Genomic DNA, 19,377 nt, shown 5'->3' on the forward strand with positions numbered 1-19,377 from the left:
TTGTAACTGTCATGACAGAGTTGTCCAATCAGAGCGGTGGAGCCGCTCCCAATCCACCAATAGGAGCTCAGAGACTTACATGAGCAGTGACACTGTCACCTTCCATGCGATCATGCTTACATTTGAATGAGTAAATGTAAAAGAGTTCAACTTACATGTTACATGCATTGTGCCTTCAGTATGTTACCTTTAGGTTAACAATCCGAAGTCATTTAATTTAATGCACATGGTTGTGCGAAGGTATTCTACCTCATGGTGAAAGTTGGCAGATCAGTTCAGCTGATCAGGAATCTCGTGTACTCGCGACAATGTTGTTTTCCAGCAGCGGTACAGTGAGAGCCGCCGTCCAGTACGTTACTCGGTCTCACTGGAGTCCAGGTAATGCATTACACTTATACTTACTCGTTTTCAGATCTGTTACTCATTAAAATGTGTTGTTTTAATTCATAGCCGGGTGGTGAGAATATGGCAGGAACATTGCTGCTGCTGTTGCTGATGAGTGTGAAGTCATTCATTGTGCAGAAACATTTTCAGTTTTCTTTCTCCACATCTAAAACCCAAATTAATATGTTTATGAATAGGCACAAACGTATAAATTACACTGGAAATCACCACCCCGACCTCATCATGTATTTAATGCAGTCTAATCTTTATAAAGACTCTGCAGTGCACTTTTGTTCCTCAACAGATCTTTAATTAGTAGTAGTTCAAGTTAAATGTTTTTTCTTCGTGTTTCAAAGTCAATGTTACATCAAAGTTGACCGTTTATTGTCTTACTGTCTTAATGTTAGATGGTATGTATAATTGTGAAAAATAAATAAGTGCATGCGTGGTATTCAAAGAAAACATAAGCGTTTTTAAACCTTTTATAAAAGAATAGTAATTTGCTTTGCCTCTGAAACAACTTTCCTTTTTGACTGATGTTGATGTTCATTTGAAGGACATACATTTCTCTTATTTTTTAACACCTCAGCTCTCATATGTGACCCTGGACCACAAAACCAGTCAGAAGGGTCAATTTTTTTATACATCATCTGAAAGCTGATTAAAGAAGCTTTTCATTGATGTATGGTTTGTTAGGATACAACTATTTGAAAATCTGGAATCTGAGGGTGCAAAAAAATAAAAAATATTGAGAAAATCGCCTTTAAAGTTGTCCAAATGAAGTCTTTAGCAACGCATATCCACTCACAAAAATATTTTTTTTTAAATATATTTACAGTAGGAAACTTACAAAATATCTTCATGGAACATGATCTTTACTTAATATCCTAATGATTTTTGGCATAAAATTAAAAACGATAATTTTGACCTATACAATGTGTGCGATTGCTACAAATATACCTGTGCGACTTACGAATAGTTTTGTGGTCCAGGGTCTAATACTTAATACTTAAATTAATACTTTTATTAAGCAAGGATGCATTCAATTGATCGAAAGTGGCAGTTAATATTTTTTGTGTGAATTTTTCTATTTCTGTATGAATGCTGTTTGTTTGAAATTTCATCAAAGAATCCAGATGAAAAACTATCACGGTTTCCACAAAAATATTAAGCAGCACAACTGTTTTCAACATTGATAATAATAAGAAATGTTTCTTGAGCATCAAATCATCATATTAAAATGATTTCTGAAGGATCATGTGACACTGAAGACTGGAGTAATGATGCTGAAAATTCAGCTTTGATCACAGGAATAAATTAGTTTTAAAATATATTCAGATAGAAAACAGTTATTTTAAATTGTAATAATGCTTCACAACATTACTGTTTTTACTGTATTTATTATCAAATATATAATGCAAACTTGGTGAGCATATTAGACTTCTTTCCCAAAAATTTGAACAGAAGTGTACATCAAATTATGGAAGTAAAATGGGTTGCAAACTGTTTTTTTGTTGTTGTTGTTGTACAGGGTCTGTGTGGTGTTCATGCAGGAGTGTGTCTGTGAAAACAGGGGGATGGAAAACCAAGAAAGTTCCTCAGAGATACCTGGGACAGCCAAGCCCGTACACACACCCTCACCTCATCAAACATGGTGAGAGAAACAAGATTGGTCTCCATTTCAACTCTTTTCATTTGAAGTCAAAATCTTATGACTTTCTTAATGTTTGTTCTTGGTCTTATCATTAATGATTATCTTTATACATTATTCCAAAGAAGAAAAAGTTTAACCAAAATGTAACATCTTGCTCCGCCTCTGAAACTTTTGGTTGATGTCACTTAGGCCATGCAGGCAATTGGTTTATAGAGTCAAATAGCTATTTAGCCCTTGTTTTAGGTTGTTTTAACCCTTTGTTTTAATGTTGTAGGTAATACAGCTTTTACAAATAGAGATGCACCGATATATCGGCCTATAATCAGTATCGGCAGATAAAAGCAAATTTTCACACTATTAGCTATCGGCCGATAGTTTAAAAATAGCCGATAGTCAGGGCCGCTATATATCCTGTCAATCAAAAGAGGGCAAGAAAATGCACTGAATTTGTGAAGAAAATGCTAAGAAACCAGTTTGTTGTTCAATATTAATAGTAATTACATTTAGAAAGTCAAGTAATCTTCAGAATTTAGTTAATGTCTGTTAGTATTAATTTAAGTAATGTGTTTGTTCATAACTGATACCAGTTAATCTGAAACAAGTTGATGAAATGGAGAGAATAAAGTTTTTATTTGCATTTCTTTCAAAATATGATAATAAAAATATAACGATTTATTATTAAATTTAATTATTATTAATTTAAAAGACCCCAAACTATCTGTATCGTTATCTGTATTGGCAGATGACACTCTGAATAATCGGTATCGGTGGAGAAATTTAGTATCGGTGCATCTCTATTTACAAATCTTGTAATTTAATGTAGATTAACATTAATATAATGATATGGAATGCCCATTTTCACTATCAAATTAATTCCCAATTAATAAAACACAATTCCAAGCTAACTTTTTCTTTTTTTTTTTTTTTTTTTGTCATCAAATATTCTGTTTCACTTAGAAATACACTACTGTTAAAAAGTTTGGGGTCAGTAAGATTTTTTTAATGCTTTTGAGAGAAATCTCTTGTGCTCATTTGATCCACAAGTACAGTAATATTGTGAAATATTATTGCAATTTAAAATAGCTGTTTTCTATTTGAATATATTTTAAAATGTAATTTATTCCTGTGATGCAAAGTTGAATTTTCAGCATCATTACAGTGTCACATGGCCCTTCAGAAATCATTCTGATATGATTTGATGCTCAAGAAACATTTCTTATTATTATCGATGTTGAAAACAGTTGTGCTGCTTAATATTTTTGTTGAAACCTTGCTACAGTTTTTTCAGGATTCGTCAGTGAATAGAAAGTTAAAAAAAACACCATTTATTTCAAATAGAAATCTTTTGAAGCATTATAAATCTCTTTACTGTCACTTTTGATCAATTTAATGCATCATTGCTGAATAAAAGTATTCATTTATTTAAAAAAAAAAAAAAAATCTTTGGATGGTAGTGTACATCACATTATGGAAATAAAATGGGTTGCTTTGGGTTGTTTAATGACCTTGCAAATGTTCCTCTCATAGGTGAGGTGACGCCAGGTCTCACCCAGACAGAGTTTGAGTTCCGCCGGCAGCGCTTGGCGTCTCTGATCGAGATGCAGGCAGAACGACTAACAGGTTCTGGAGCCTCTTCAGACTCCTCTCACATTGTCATCGTCCTATCGCATCCCATTCGCTACATGACCAATGACATCCCTTACCCGTTCCACCAGAACCAGGACTTCCTGTACCTGACAGGAATTATGGAGCCGGACAGCGCACTGGTGATGTACGGATCGGGTAAGCCGGACCAGGCTGTGTTGTTTGTGCCACGGCGAGACCCAGCCCGAGAGCTTTGGGATGGGCCTCGTTCGGGGAAAGACGGAGCAGCTGCTTTAACAGGTCTAGAGCGGGTTCATAGCACAGAGGAACTGGGCATATTGCTAAAAAGCATAAAAGGTAAAAGAAAAACAGGTGTACATTTACTTTCAATTTGCTTTCAAGGTTTACATTTGCATCAGTAGCTTACTTGTTTCTCCTTCTCTTAGGAGGAACTATATGGTACGACAGCTCTCAGCCTTGCCATCCACAGTTACACCAAACTCATGTGCGCCCCCTATTAGAAGGAGGACAGCTGACGAAGTCTCTCCGACCTCTTACTCATTCCCTCAGAGCCATTAAGAGCCCAGCAGAGGTTGCTCTGATGAATGAGGCAGGACGGATCACTGCCCAGGTAATAAATCAATAATAACAGTACCGTATGTTGTGGCAAATTAATAAGAAAAATAAGTTGTTCATGTAAAGATTGATAATTTCAGTTATGAGGGACTTGATGAAAGTATTTAAAGGGTTAGTTCACCCAAAAATGAAAATTCTGTCATTAATTACTCACCCTCATGTCATTCCAAACCCATAAGACTTTCATTCATCTTTGGAACACAAATTAAGATATTTTTGATTAAATCTGAGAACTTTCTGTCCTTCCATTGACAGTCTGCTTAACTACCACTTTCAAGCTCAAACTTGTCCAAAAGTAATCCATGTAACCCAAGTGATTTAACCTCGTTTTTATGAAGCGATGTGAGTGCTTTGTTTGTGCAAAAAAAACATTATTTACCACTTTATTTTTTTATGTCACATGTGCATTGTGTTGAATCGAGAGTAGACATTTTTGCGTAAACGAGTGTTGGAGATTAATATTTTGTAAATAAAGTTTTGTAAAACTTGCGTCACTTCATAAAACTGAGGTTATACCACTGGAGTCACATGGATTACTTTAATGATGTCTTTACTACCTTTCTGGGGCTTGAAAGTGGTAGTTGCGTAGGCTGTCAGTGGAGGGACAGAAAGCTCTCAGATTTCATTAAAGGGGGGGTATAATGCTATTTCATGTATTCTGACTTATTTACACTGTTAAAGAGTTGGATTCTCATGCTAAACATGGCCAAAGTTGTGTTTTGAAACTTTGGTTATGTTTAGCATGAGAATCCAACTCAAGTTGGATGTTTGATAGAGTATTTCTGTGCCAAAAATATTCTTCCAAATCCTCATAAATTTCGCTGCCTTTTTTACGAGTATGTGCCTGTGTGACATCAGAAAGGTCAGAATTCCTTGTACGGACACTTCTCCCGGAAGAGCGTGCACACACACGTCAACCAGAGCGAGAGAGCAAGAGCTCGCCAATCAATGCGCGTTCGGCTTTACGGAAGTCGTCGGCAGCGCTGCACAGGTCACAGGACTTCACGAAATCAACAATGTCACCAAAGAAGTGTGTTTTTGGTTGTGAGGGAAAGATAACCTTGCTTCCCAAAGAACCCAGCGTTAAGTAGAGCTGAGAGTTTTGTGCTCACGCGTTACATTGATGCGCTCTCAATATTTGTTATTAAAATAACCATAGAAACTGATAGTTGCAATCACTTTTTTATTGGTTAAAATGAATGGAGAATATCTCGTGTTTTTCCGTGGCTGCTCGAGCCCTCAGAATCGGCACTTATGGTTTCATAAACAAGGCCCAGTTCTACGCTGGATTTACAGATCTTTTGAAACTGAAAGATGGAGCGGTCACAGCTGTAATGATCCCGGTCATGAGTTGGTACTGCTCGTCAATCTTTAGCTCCGCTCACTCGGAAAGACTCGGTACAGTGTATGTATCTTTTATAAATATGATAAAACTAAAGACTTTTTGGAGATATGAAGGATGCAATACTACTCTATAGCTACTCAAGATTAAGAGATTGGCATGAGATTGGCAGAAACTGTGTGTGATACTCCCCCTTTAAAAAGATTTGTGTTCTGAAGATGAATGAAGGTCTTTCAGGTGTGGAACGACATGAGGGTAAGTAATAAATGACAGAATTTTCATTTTTGGGTGAACTAACCCTTTAAATTGCCTGAGGAGGCAAAACATGTGCTATATTGACCCATGTGTTTATCTTCAGGCATTTAAGAAGACGATGGCCATGTCAAGAGGAGACATTGATGAGGCTGTTCTCTATGCAAAGGTGAGCCGAGGAACTTAATGCATGAATGCACACACAAACAGTCAATTTGAACAAAAGATTCAAATGTGCAATCTGTACCCTGTTATATGAGTGTTTCATCATCTTCCGGCATTTTTCTGTCCCTGGGTAGACCTGTCACGATCGTGAATTTTGTGTTGACAATTAATTGTCATACAAATAATTGTGATTAACAATATGTATTTTTTTTTAGTTGCATATATACGTAGAAACACATTTTTTTATAAAACGCAAACGCAAAATTTTATAAAACATGCCCATATGGATTACTTTAATGCAGTGAAAATTAATATAATATAATATAATATAATATAATGCAGTCTAATTAAATCCACAAATCTTTATTTTGTATGAAAAAAGACCTTTGGCTATCTTTATATATTTTACAACAGTCTTTTTTAAAGGGGTGGTTGATTATGAGTTCACTTTTTTAACTTTAGTTAATGTTGCTGTTTGAGCATAAACAACATCTGCCAAGTTACAGCTCTCAAAGTTCAATGCAAAGGGAGATATTTTCTTTTAAAGAAATCGCTTTTTAATGACTACAACAAATGGCTGGTAGGGACTACACTGAGCTTCTTCCCGGGTTGGTGACATCACCCTAAAATTTACATAAACCCTGCCCCGAGAACACAAAACAAAGGGGGTGTTGCCATGTTGGGCTGCTTTAGAGAAGAGGAAGAGTTGTTGTATAAGAGTGTTGTTGCCATACTGTCATTTTACGCTGGACTGCTTCACAACGAGGGTCAATTCAACGCTGGACTTGCACAAAAGATTAACATGACGGCACATGATTTTTATTAAAACTTCTTAAATACATTTTTTTATGTTAAATGAAGAAGACACATTAAAAGGGACAGTTCACCCCAAAATGAAAATTATCCCATGATTTACTCGTCCTCAAGTCATCCTATGTGTATATGATTATCTTCTTTCAGTCAAACACAGTTGGAGTTATATTAAAAAATATCCTGGCTCTTTCAAGCTTTATAATGGGAGTGAACAGGGGCATGATTTTTTTAAGCCCAAAACAGTGCATCCATCCATCATAGAAGTAATCCATACGACTCCAGGGAGTTAATAAAGGCCTTCTGAAGAGAAGTGATATGTTTTTGTAAGAAAAATATACATATTTACAACTTAATAATCTATAATAACTGGCTTCCGGCAGACGGCCGTACGCATCAAGTTACGGCAAAAGCGTGACCTCTGACACAATGAAAGACGTATTGACAAACGCTGATAGAGCAAAACAAAACACCGGTCACCAATTAGTTTTTTTTTTTTTTAATCTCAGATGGAGATTTTTATTCATTTGATTCATAAACATATAAATGATTACATGTATAAAACTGTTGGTTTACACAAAGCATGAAATAATCACAATCATTTCTATATTTATTGTGTGAAAATACACTACCCTTCAAATTTTTGGGGTCAGTAAGTCTGTTATGCTCTTCAAGGCTGCATTTATTTGAGGGAAAATACAGTAAAACAGTCATATTGTGAAATATTATTACAATTTTAAAAATCTATTTTCTATTTGAATATATTTTAAAATGTAATTTATTCCTGTGATGGCAAAGCTTAATTTTCAGCATCATTACTCCAGTCTTCAGTGTCACATGATCCTTCAGAAATCATTCTGATATGATGATTTGATGCTCAAGAAACATTTATTATTAATATCAATGTTGAAAACAGTTGTGCTGCTTAATATTTTTGTGGATACTATGATGCTTTTTCAGTATTCTTTGATGAAATAAAGTTCAAAAACAGCATTTATTTGAAATAGAAATCTTTTGTAACATAACATTAAACTGTAAAAATCTTTACTGTCACTTTTGGTCAATTTAATGAATCTTTGTTGAATAAAAGTATTCATAAAAAAAAAAAAAAAAAATATATATATATATATATATATATATATATATATATATATATAAATAATTACCCCAAATTTTTGAATAGTATTGTAACTAGTATAAACCATTTTGCCCGAATAACCTTTTTTTCAATTAGTGTACATGTGTACAAAGGACAGCAGTGTCAGTAAAGAGAATACTTTAGATGAACTATGAGACATAACCAAAGAAATTATTAAATAAATCAAGGTTTATATTTTGTTAAATTATGCAAAACGTGAAAACATTTGTGTTTATTTAGGATACATAAGATGCTAGCTATGAAATTAGCTTTAGCAAGACAAAGGGGTCGGTCCACCAAAGAATACCATTAAACTGGTGGAAATGGTGGAAATGAAACTGATGGGAATTTTGCTTGCTTTCATAAAAAAATGTAAGTGGACAACTTAACCTATTTAGAGTGTGAACAGTGGTTCACAGGGCCTATATATATAATGTATGTGTGTGTGTGTGTAGCAGAAAGTGCCTGTTATTTATTTTTAAGACTTTCAGAAGTTTTTGTAGCTCTGAAATTTTGGTGTAGAATTACTTTGTAAAGTTGCCATTGTTTGGCCGTTGGGCAGCACAGAGGTAATGGAGCGTCTGAAAACTGAAAATGTACCACAGAAACACAAATGACATCAGCGAGCTCTTGGAGAGTCAAATTTTAGTGTACTCTTGTGTCCAGCCCACATGCTGACTAACATCTCTGCCTTCTCTCTTCCTTTCTCTTCTGTTTCTCTTTTTGGCTTTCCGTATAGTTTGATTTTGAATGCCGTGCTCATGGCGCAAACTTCCTGGCATATCCGCCTGTGGTTGCTGGTGGAAACCGAGCCAACACACTTCATTACATCAACAACAATCAAATAGTGAAGGTGAAGTACCAAACACACTCATAATCATTACTGGAGCTCTTTTTCCAATAGGGAGAGTCTAGAACAGATTCATAAGATAAACAAGGATGAAACTTGAAGTCTCTCTTGTTTCTCTTGTTCTATACAAGCTTTGTGTGCATGTTTAGTTTTCACAATGTAAATGTACAATACACGACAAAATATTACCACAATATTGAACTAACTCTTTCTTTCTCAGGATGGAGAAATGGTCTTGTTGGATGGGGGCTGTGAATATTTCGGTTATGTGAGCGACATCACACGCACTTGGCCGGTGAATGGAAAGTAAGTCTGTTTTCAACAGAACTCTCATTGTCTCAGACGTAACGTAGCTTTAATTTCATGCTATTAGTAAGTAATCAATCAGCGCTCCAGTCCTTGCTCTGTGTGCCGTCTCCAGGTTCAGTCCTGCTCAGAGAGAGCTGTATGAGGCCGTGCTGGAGGTGCAGTTGGCCTGTCTGTCTCAGTGCAATCCTGGCGTCAGTCTGGACTATATTTACTCCACCATGCTCGCACTGTTGGCCCAGCAGCTCAAAGAGCTCGGGATCGTCCCACAAAGCACCAGTGATACAGACACACTGAAGGTACCCTGACTTGTTTTTAAAAGCAGGCTGTTTAAAGGGAAAATTCACTCCAAAATGATTTTTTGGATATTATTTACTCAAATCAAATATCAGCAAATACCATCTTAAATCAAATATTAGCAAAATAACAAATTAAATCATGATTAAAAAGTAATTTGTGATGGACAGGACTACTTGAGCAACAACTTGGGGCTTGAGGGGCTTTTTTTTTTTTTTTTTTTTTTTTACTAAGAAAAAGGTTGGGGTAGTACAATATTTTTTTAAATTTAATTTTAATCAATTATTTTGATTTATATTCAGTTGATCAAAAGTGAAAACAAAGTCATTTATAATCTTACAAAAGATTTCTATTTCAGATAATCAAAGAATCTTTAAAAAATATATGATGGTTTCCACAAAAATATGAAGCAGCACAGCTGTTTTCAGCATTGATAATATTAATAAATAAGCAAATCATCATATCAGAATGATTTCTGAAGGATCACGTGACACTGAAGACTGGAGTAATAAATTACAAATAAATTAAGAATAAATGACATTTTAAAATATATTCAAATAAAAACATTTATTTTAAATTGTAATAATATTTCACAACTTTACTGTATTACAATACTACAATTAAATGCAGCTTTGGTGAGCATAAGACACTTCTTTCTTTCAAAAACATTGCAGTCTTACTGACCCCAAACATTTGTATATTTTTAGTGGCGGTGCTTAAGATAGAGTTTTTCCTTGCTGAAGGTATTACAATAACAGTCAACACTAAAAGTTCCAAGATTTTGCGTATTTTATTCTTTTTTTTTTTTTTTTTTTTAATAGAACCAAAGCCATTTTACAGAGATTAAAACAGTTCTTTTCTAACAAATTTGCCCACTTTTAACTAGACATTTTAAGAAAATGAATATGATCATTTTAACGATAATAAATATTTAGCCTGTTTGTTTGTTTGTTGAATATCTGCATTGAGTCTGTGCTTTTTGAAAAATCTTTGCATGGATGTAAATGGACATCTTTTGTTGTTGAGTATCATGTCTTACATGATTTATTTTGTTTTGCCCAGTCCAGCTGTTTTTGAACACAAGAATGCATCCTATATAAACATCATCCAAAGCTCAAAGTAGACTGGTTTTTACTAGGTCTGTCAAACGATTAATCGCGATTAAGTGCATCCAAAATAAAAGTTTGTGTTTACATAATATATGTGTGTGTACTGTGTATTTTTATTATGTGTATATATAAATACACACACATATATATTTAAGAAATATTTACACGTGTATATATTTTTAAAACCCGAATTCCAGAAATGTTGGGACGTTTTTTTAAATTTGAATAAAATGAAAACTAAAAGACTTACAAATCACATGAGCCAATATTTTATTCACAATAGAACATAGATAACATGACAAATGTTTAAACTGAGAAATTTTACACTTTTATGCACAAAATGAGCTCATTTCAAATTTGATGCCTGCTATAGGTCTCAAAAAAGTTGGCACGGGGGCAACAAATGGCTGAAAAGGCAAGAAATTTTGAGAAGATTCAGCTGGGGGAACATCTAGCAACTAATTAAGTTAATTGATATCAGGTCTGTAACATGATTAGCTATAAAAGGGATGTCTTAGAGAGGCAGAGTCTCTCAGAAGTAAAGATGGGCAGAGCTGTGAAAGAGTGCGTAAAAAGATTGTGGAATACTTTAAAAACAATGTCAAACTCATCATCTACAGTGCATAACATCATCAAAAGATTCGGAGAAACTGGAGAAATCTCTGTGTGTAAGGGACAAGGCCAAAGACCTTTATTGGATGCCTGTGGTCTTCAGGCCCTCAGACGACACTGCATCACTCATCGGCATGATTGTGTCAATGACATTACTAAATGGGCCCAGGAATACTTCCAGAAACCACTGTTGGTGAACACAATCCGCCGTGCCATCTGCAGATGCCAACTAAAGCTCTATCATGCAAAAAGGAAGCCATATGTGAACATGGTCCAGAAGCGCCATCGTGTCCTGTGGGCCAAGGCTCATTTAAAACGGACTGTTTCAAAGTGGAAAAGTGTTCTATGGTCAGACGAGTCAAAATTTGACATTCTTGTTGGAAATCATGGATGCCGTGTCCTCCGGGCTAAAGAGGAGGGAGACCTTCCAGCGTGTTATCAGCATTCAGTTCAAAAGCCAGCATCTCTGATGGTATGGGGGTGCATAAGTGCATACAGTATGGGCAGCTTGCATGTTTTGGAAGGCACTATGAATGCTGAAAGGTATATAAAGGTTTTAGAGCAACATATGCTCCCCTCCAGATGACGTCTATTTCAGGGAAGGCCTTGTGTATTTCAGCAGGACAATGCAAAACCACATACTGCAGCTAATACAACAGCATGGCTTCGTTGTAGACTGCCTGCAGTCCAGATCTTTCACCTGTAGAGAAAAATACATCAAAGACGACCACGAACTCTTCAGCAGCTGGAAACCTATATCAGGCAAGAATGGGACCAAATTTCTACACCAAAACTCCAGAAACTCATAACCTCGATGCCCAGACATCTTCACACTGTTTTGAAAAGAAGAGGAGATGCTACACCATGGTAAACATGCCCCCGTCCCAACTATTTTGAGACCTGTAGCAGGCATCAAATTTGAAATGAGCTCATATTGTGGATAAAAGTGTAAAATTTCTCAGTTTAAACATTTGTTATGTTATCTATGTTCTATTGTGAATAAAATGTTGGCTCATGTGATTTGAAAGTCTTTTAGTTTTCAATTTATTCAAATGTAAAAAACGTCCCAAAATTTCCTAAATTCAGGTTGTATATATAATTTATATTATAAATATAATATTTTATATATAAATGTAATATATTTTTGTTAAATATATACATGCACGTGTATTTATATATACATAATAAAAATACACAGTACACACACACATATTATGTAAACACAAACTTTTATTGTGGATGTGATTAATCGCGATTAATCGTTTGACAGACCTAGTTTTTATGCAAATATCTCCATGACATGAATTTCATCATCAGCACAGTAGGTGCGTACTTAACAAGCACAGACAGATTTTCTCTGTATGCCTAATTTCGCAATTTTCGCAATTTTGCCAATAATTAGTTTGTCTACAAGGTTGAAACACTGGAAGAACAACAACAATAAACTACTTGAGATGGCAACAACAATAGACACGCATTAACAAGTGCTTACATGAAAGGAGAAACTCACAACTCTATTTTAAACGAGTACATTTTTTTCAGTCATAATTTTTTGAGAGAAAATAGCGCAGACACTGGACAAAAATGAAACTTTTGACCGTATGCGATTGATTCTTGTTTGTTTTATAATCGGTTGTGATTCTCCAAAATATGTATTAACATATACTGAAAAATGTGCGACAGGCCTCTAACACTAACCTGAGATTCAGGTTCACAGCACTGAACACCAGGAATTCGAGGCGTTCTTTATTTATTAAATGAACTTCCTTAAAGCTCCGTGGTCAGGAAATGACTATAAGTCTTCCTGCCCAATTTAAATGCCAAAGATCTGCACCACTTACAGTGTCTGTAAAGCACCAAACTGCTATAAAAGCTACATTTCACTTAACGCTGTGAGTTTATGAGGCCAACAAACCAACATGTTGGTCAGTTAAGCCCGTTGTGACTGTGACTGTGTGCGCTTATTTCAGTTTAAATCAGTTTTCCAGTTCAGAGTTTTGTGACTGATCACATTACATGCTCTCAATTTCGTTGTTTTTCTCAATGGATGTCTGCTCTCTTCTTTTTTTTTTCTCTTCCAGGCTGCTCGGCAGTTTTGCCCCCATCACGTGGGTCACTACCTGGGCATGGACGTTCATGACACCCCTGAGCTGTCCCGTTCACAACCGCTGCAGCCTGGCATGGTGATCACAATAGAGCCAGGTAGAGATCACTTTTAATAAAAACAGTGGTAACAAGTGGAGGAAAACAGGCAGTATCCACAGAATACAATGTCTTGAGAAAAAATGTCTTGTTGTGCCTTTGAATGTCAGAATCAGAATGCAAAAAAACATGGTCTTCTAAGATGTTTATAGTTGCAAGTCATTAAACGGACAGACTGGACTGATGAAACCTGTGACGATTACCCTAATATTAAAGCATGAATTTGATATAAACAATAGATCTACATAATATTCACATATGCAGTTCATAGGGGACATAATGTATTTGCCCTACACTTACAGCATGAAAAAAGTCAGAAAGGCGGGATATAAACTCAACATTCTGAGGAAAAAAGGCAGAAGACAGTTTAAATCTCGCAATTCAGATTTTTCTTCTCAGAATTTGTGAGATAAAATCTCAGAATTGTGAGGGGAAACAGTCAGTATTGTGAGATATACACTCGAAAATTAGCTTTTTATTCTTTTATTCTGTGGCTTCCATAGACTGCTACTGTTAAACTGTCATTTTCTGCCACCAGGTAGGCTCCTCCCACAAAACACGTCATCACTGTTTGCAAACATCCAAATGTTCATCATCTGTTCATGAACCAATGCTTTCTAGCAGTCAGTTTAAGATGAAGTTTCATTTCATGCTTTCTGCTACACCTCCTAGGCGTGATTGATTTGTAGGTTCTTCTCATGGATTTTACCATCAGATCAGCATCTCAAACTTACAGGTGCATCTCAATAAATTAGAATATCGTGAAAAAGTTATTTTTTTTCTGTAATTTAATTCAAAAAGTAAAACTTAAATATATTCTAGATTTATTAGACATAAAGTAAAATATTTCCAGACTTTTTTGTTTTCATTTTGATGATTACAGCTTGCTGCTCATCAAAATCAAAAAATCAGTATCTCAAATTATTAGAATATTTAATTTCAAATTCTATTAAATTACCATTCTCAGGGTATAAATACTGGGATTAGGTCAGTAATCCCAACAGCAGTCATGGGGAAGTCTGCTGACTTGACAGTTGTCCAGAAGATGATCATCAAGACCCTTTACAATGAGGGTAAGCCACAGAGGGTCATTGCTGAAAGAGCTGGCTGTTCGCAGAGTGCTGTGCCAAAGCATATTCATGGAAAGTTGACTGGAAGGAAAAAGTGTGGTAGTTGCAAGTCATTAAACGGACAGGATTGACCACAGGTTTGGGAAAATTGTCAGGCGAAGCCGATTTAAGAACTTAGGAGTGCTTCAAAAGGAGTAGACTGAAGCTGGAGTCAGTCAAGAGTCAGTCACAGACGTCTTCAGGAAATGGGCTAAAACTGTCACATTCCACGTACCAAGCCACTTCTGAACCAAAGACAATGTCAGAAGCGTCTTACCTGGGCTAAGGAGAAAAAGAACTGGACTGTTGCTCAGTGGTCCAAAGTCCTCTTTTCAGATGAAAGTAAATTTTGCATTTCATTTGGAAATCAAGGTCCCAGAGTCTGGAGGAAGAGTGGAGAGGCACAGAAACCATGTTGCTTGAAATCCAGTGTGAAGTTTCCACAGTCAGTGATGATTTGGGCTGCCATGGTGGTGCCATGATTTGGGCTGGTGTTGATCCACTGTGTTTTCTGAAGTCCACAGTCAACGCAGCCATCTGCCAGGAAATTTTAGAGCACTTCATGCTTCCTTCTGCTGACAAGCTTTATGGAGATGCTGATTTCATTTTCCAGCAGGATTTGGCACCTGCCCACACTGCCAAAGGTACCAAAAGCTGGTTCAATGACCATGGTGTTACTGTGCTTGATTGGCCAGCAAACTGGCCTGACCTGAACCCCATAGAGAATCTATGGGGTATTGTCAAGAGGAAGATGAGACGCACCAGACCCAAAAATGCAGATGACCTGAAGGCCGCTATCAAAGCAACCTGGGCTGCCATTACACCTGAGCAGTGCCACAGGCTGATTGCCTCCATGCCACGCCTCGTTGATGCAGTAATTCATGCAAAAGGAGACCCAACCAAGTATTGAGTGCATAGAAATGAACATACTTTTCAGAAGCCTGACATTTCTGTTTAAAATATATATATATATTTTTTTTTTTTTTTTTTTTTTGATCTTATGAAGTATTCTAATTTATTGAGATTGAATTGGTGGTTTTTTGTTAAATGTGAGCCAAAATCATCGCAATTAAAAGAACCAAAGACTTAAAGTACTTCAGTCTGTGTGCACTGAATTTATTTAATACACGAGTTCCACAATTTGAGTTGAATTACTGAAATAAATGAACTTTTCCACGACATTCTAATTTATTGAGATGCACCTGTACATTCATCCTTTAACAATAATTATTAACCATTCAATCTTTGTTTTTTTGCCCATTCTACCTTTTTCATTTTACTTGCCTGTGTCAGATGTGGCTTTTTCTTGCATGGAGTAACCTTCATCCCTCAAAACAACAACAGACTGATACGTTTCTTTTGCAAATTTTTAAAACCAAATTTACTTGTGACTTGTAATGCAAGTTTACTCAATACTCCAGTAACTGTATTGTCATTTCCACCGTTCATTGAGCAGCACAATAATTTTCAACTGTGCTTTCAATAATAAGAAAAGTTTCTCAAGTAGCAAATTTGAACATTTAGAATGATTTCTTAAGGACAAGGTTGAGGTAACAGTGTTTTCAAAATAATGGCTTCTGAAAATGAGGCTTTGCCATCGCAAATTAAAAAAAAAAATTATAAAATAAAAAAGGCATTCTCTCTAGTGTTGTTATTGTATACTAAAGTTGTTTTTTAATTTAAATAAAGCTAAAAGTACAGAAATAAAATACATTTAAAAGATTAGTCCACTTTCAAATAAAAATTTCCTGATAATTTACTCACCCCCATGTCATCCAAGATGTCCATGTCCTTCTTTCTTCAGTCGAAAAGAAATTAAGGTTTTTGATGAAAACATTCCAGGATTATTCTCCTTATAGTGGACTTCAATGGCCTCCAAACGGTTGAAGGTCAAAATTACAGTTTCTGTGCAGCTTCAAAGGGCTTTAAACGATACCAGACGAGGAATAAGGGTCTTATCTAGCGAAACGATTGGTCATTTTCTAAAAAAAAAATCAAAATGTATATGCTTTATAGGCACAAATGATCGCATCACAAGTGCTTCCACCAGAACGCGATTCCGTATTCTTCAAAAAGCTTACGCTGAATGTCCTACGCCTTCCCTATTCAACTTACGTAACGAACGTGGCGCCAGTTCCGTTTTTTCCGTAAGTTGAATAGGGAAGGCGTAGGACATTCAGCGTAAGCTTTTTGAAGAATATGGAATCGCGTTCTGGTGGAAGCACTTGTGATGCGATCATTTGTGCCTATAAAGCATATACATTTTGATTTTTTTTTTTTTTTTTTTTTTTTTAGAAAATGACCGATCGTTTTGCTAGACAAGACCCTTATTCCATTTAAAGCCCTTTGAAGCTGCACTAAAACTGTAATTTTGACCTTCAGCCGTTTGGAGGCCATTGAAGTCCACTATAAGGAGAATAATCCTGGAATGTTTTCATTAAAAACCTTAATTTCTTTTCGACTGAAGAAAGAAAGACATGAACATCTTGGATGACATGGGGGTGAGTAAATTATCAGAAAGTTTTTATTTGAAAGTGAACTATTCCTTTAAAGCTAAACAAAAATATTTGTATTAATAAATATTAATAAAAAATAATAAAAAAAACTAATAAAAATGGAAAAAGTACATAACATTACTAAAACTTAAATTAAAATGAAAACTGAAAATAGTAAATGCTAAGTAAAAGCTAATTCAAAATATTAATAAATACTATAATAGTATATAAATAATACTAAAGTAACACTAATTCTCTCAAACAGTAATAATAATATTGCATATTGCTGTTTTCGACTGTATTTTAATCAGTTAAATGCACGTTTGTGATCAGAATCAATTTCTTTCATAAACATGTCTTAGTGATTCCAAATTTTGAACATTAGTGTATATAACAAATAAAATTCATAGTAAAACAATAACACATTATACTTATATTTAATATATTTTATTTTAGTCATGAACAGAAAATACAGACTAGCTGTACAGTACAGCTAAAATTGGAAAGAAATGTCAATCATCTGAATGCACGTTGCAACACGCTGCACGGGCATTTGAGGTGCAGACAGATGTTTTGATTTATAATCAGAGCGATCTAAGATTGAGGGCATTCATACAGCACCCCGCTACTAAAATAAGGGTAATAATACTGATAAACCACAGGTATGTATTTTGAATGCACTGTAATGACCGATGGACTTTTGCATACTAGTCAAAGTAACATTTAACTTTTTAGCATTTGAGCTCCACTGCAAAAAAAAAATTCTGCATCAAAACAGAAACTCTAAACTCTCTTCTCTTGCTCCCATAACCCAGGACTGTACATCAGCGAGGATGACAGCTCATGTCCAGAGCGATTCCGTGGTCTTGGAGTGCGAATCGAAGATGACGTGGTGATCCGAGACCATGAGGGACCCCTCATCCTGTCTGCACACACCCCAAAAACCATCGCTGAGGTGGAGAGAGCTTGCGCACAAGGAGAGGACTGAAAGGAAAGAGTAAAAGATAGCAAATCCTTCCAGAATGAGTCTGTTTCTCTCATCTTTTGTAAGGTTTTCGTTAATACCAAACTCAGGAGGTCTGGATCTCACAGAACTTGCTCCAGTTACATATTGAATCTGATGAATTAAAGGGATAGTTCACCCCAAAATGAAAATTCTGTCATCATTTACTCCCCCTCAAATTGTTACAAACCTGTATGAATTTCTTTGTTCTGCTGAACACAAAGGAAGATATTTGGAAGAATGTTTGTAACCAAGCAGATCTCGCCCCCCATCTGCTTGGTTACAAACATTCTTCCAAATATCTTCCTTTGTGTTCAGCAGAACAAAGAAATTTGAGGGGGAGTAAATGATGACAGAATTTTCATTTTTGGGTGAACTATCCCTTTAAGAGCCGGATGTGTCTGGACAGCGTGCAACGTCTCCCTGATAGCCAGTTCACTCCTACGCTAGCTAATTGGTTCTGATGGGTCGTGTTCTGTATTTGCACACCTATGTTCTAGGATGAGGGTTTATAGGAGAATTTAAATGAGGTCAGATGGAGAAACAAACAGATGACTGTGATTTAATGAGCATGGTAAACCATTTATGTTTGTGAGACAACTGATCTGTTTCAATGTGAGATTCTTTACTTGTGATTGAGTATGACTTGAGTATGTTTGCCTGCTGAGGTTTTTATTGTCATAAATGTGTTTTTTTTTACTGTTGTTAAAATAAATTTCTAGTTCTTGATTGTTGCTGTAGTTCGTAAAGCCACCTTTATTTCTATAGTGTTTTGTACAGTGCAGATTGTTTCAAAGCAGTGATAAACATGAAAATAACAGAATTGATGAACAAACTAATAAGAATCAAACTTCATCACATATGAGACATTCAAAAAGACAACAGTGTCTTTACAGTTATTGAACTGAACTGAATAAAGTTTAGCAATTATGAAATTAGTTCAATTCAGCTATAAGCAGTGTTGGGGGTAACGCATTACAAGTAACTTGAGTTAAGTAATCAGATTACTTTTTCAAGTAACTAGTAAAGTAACGCATTACTTTTTCAATTTACAACAAAATATCTAAGTTACTTTTTCACATTTATTGACTGACAGCTCCCCTGTCCCCATGTTGAGAGAAATAAAGTGCAGAGGTGTTGTGTGCTGTATAAACATGATGGTAGCTCTAGACTAAATGTGAACATGCATTTACTCATCTCACTTGCATGAAAACATTCAGTATTCCTCAAAATGAAATAAAAACTAATGCAATCTCAGAATTTTATGCAAACTTGTAATAATTAACTATTAAATTACACAAATATACTTTATGTATTTAATCTCACTTTATGAACCAATGTCTTTGTTGATGACCACCAATGATCTAATTCAACCATACTAATAAGCAAAAATTACTTTATATTAAATTTAGAAATTAAAGTGTTGTAC

The 19,377-nt window shown here is 35.4% G+C and overlaps 1 protein-coding gene across 1 annotated transcript; it reads left to right on the forward strand.

Moving 5' to 3' along the window:
• Positions 1-68: 68 nt before the first annotated feature.
• Positions 69-18,682, forward strand: xpnpep3 (X-prolyl aminopeptidase 3, mitochondrial). Its single transcript, XM_051888729.1, has 10 exons — positions 69-378; positions 1,916-2,038; positions 3,566-3,979; positions 4,069-4,253; positions 5,959-6,021; positions 8,705-8,818; positions 9,036-9,121; positions 9,237-9,420; positions 13,221-13,341; positions 17,761-18,682. Exons 1-10 carry the CDS (start codon positions 309-311, stop codon positions 17,931-17,933), a joined length of 1,533 nt encoding a protein of 510 aa, XP_051744689.1. The 5' UTR covers positions 69-308; the 3' UTR covers positions 17,934-18,682.
• The last annotated feature ends 695 nt before the right edge of the window (positions 18,683-19,377 follow it).

The sequence above is a fragment of the Ctenopharyngodon idella genome, chromosome 3 (assembly GCF_019924925.1).
Source record: "Ctenopharyngodon idella isolate HZGC_01 chromosome 3, HZGC01, whole genome shotgun sequence".
In the NCBI taxonomy this organism is placed as follows: domain Eukaryota; kingdom Metazoa; phylum Chordata; class Actinopteri; order Cypriniformes; family Xenocyprididae; genus Ctenopharyngodon; species Ctenopharyngodon idella.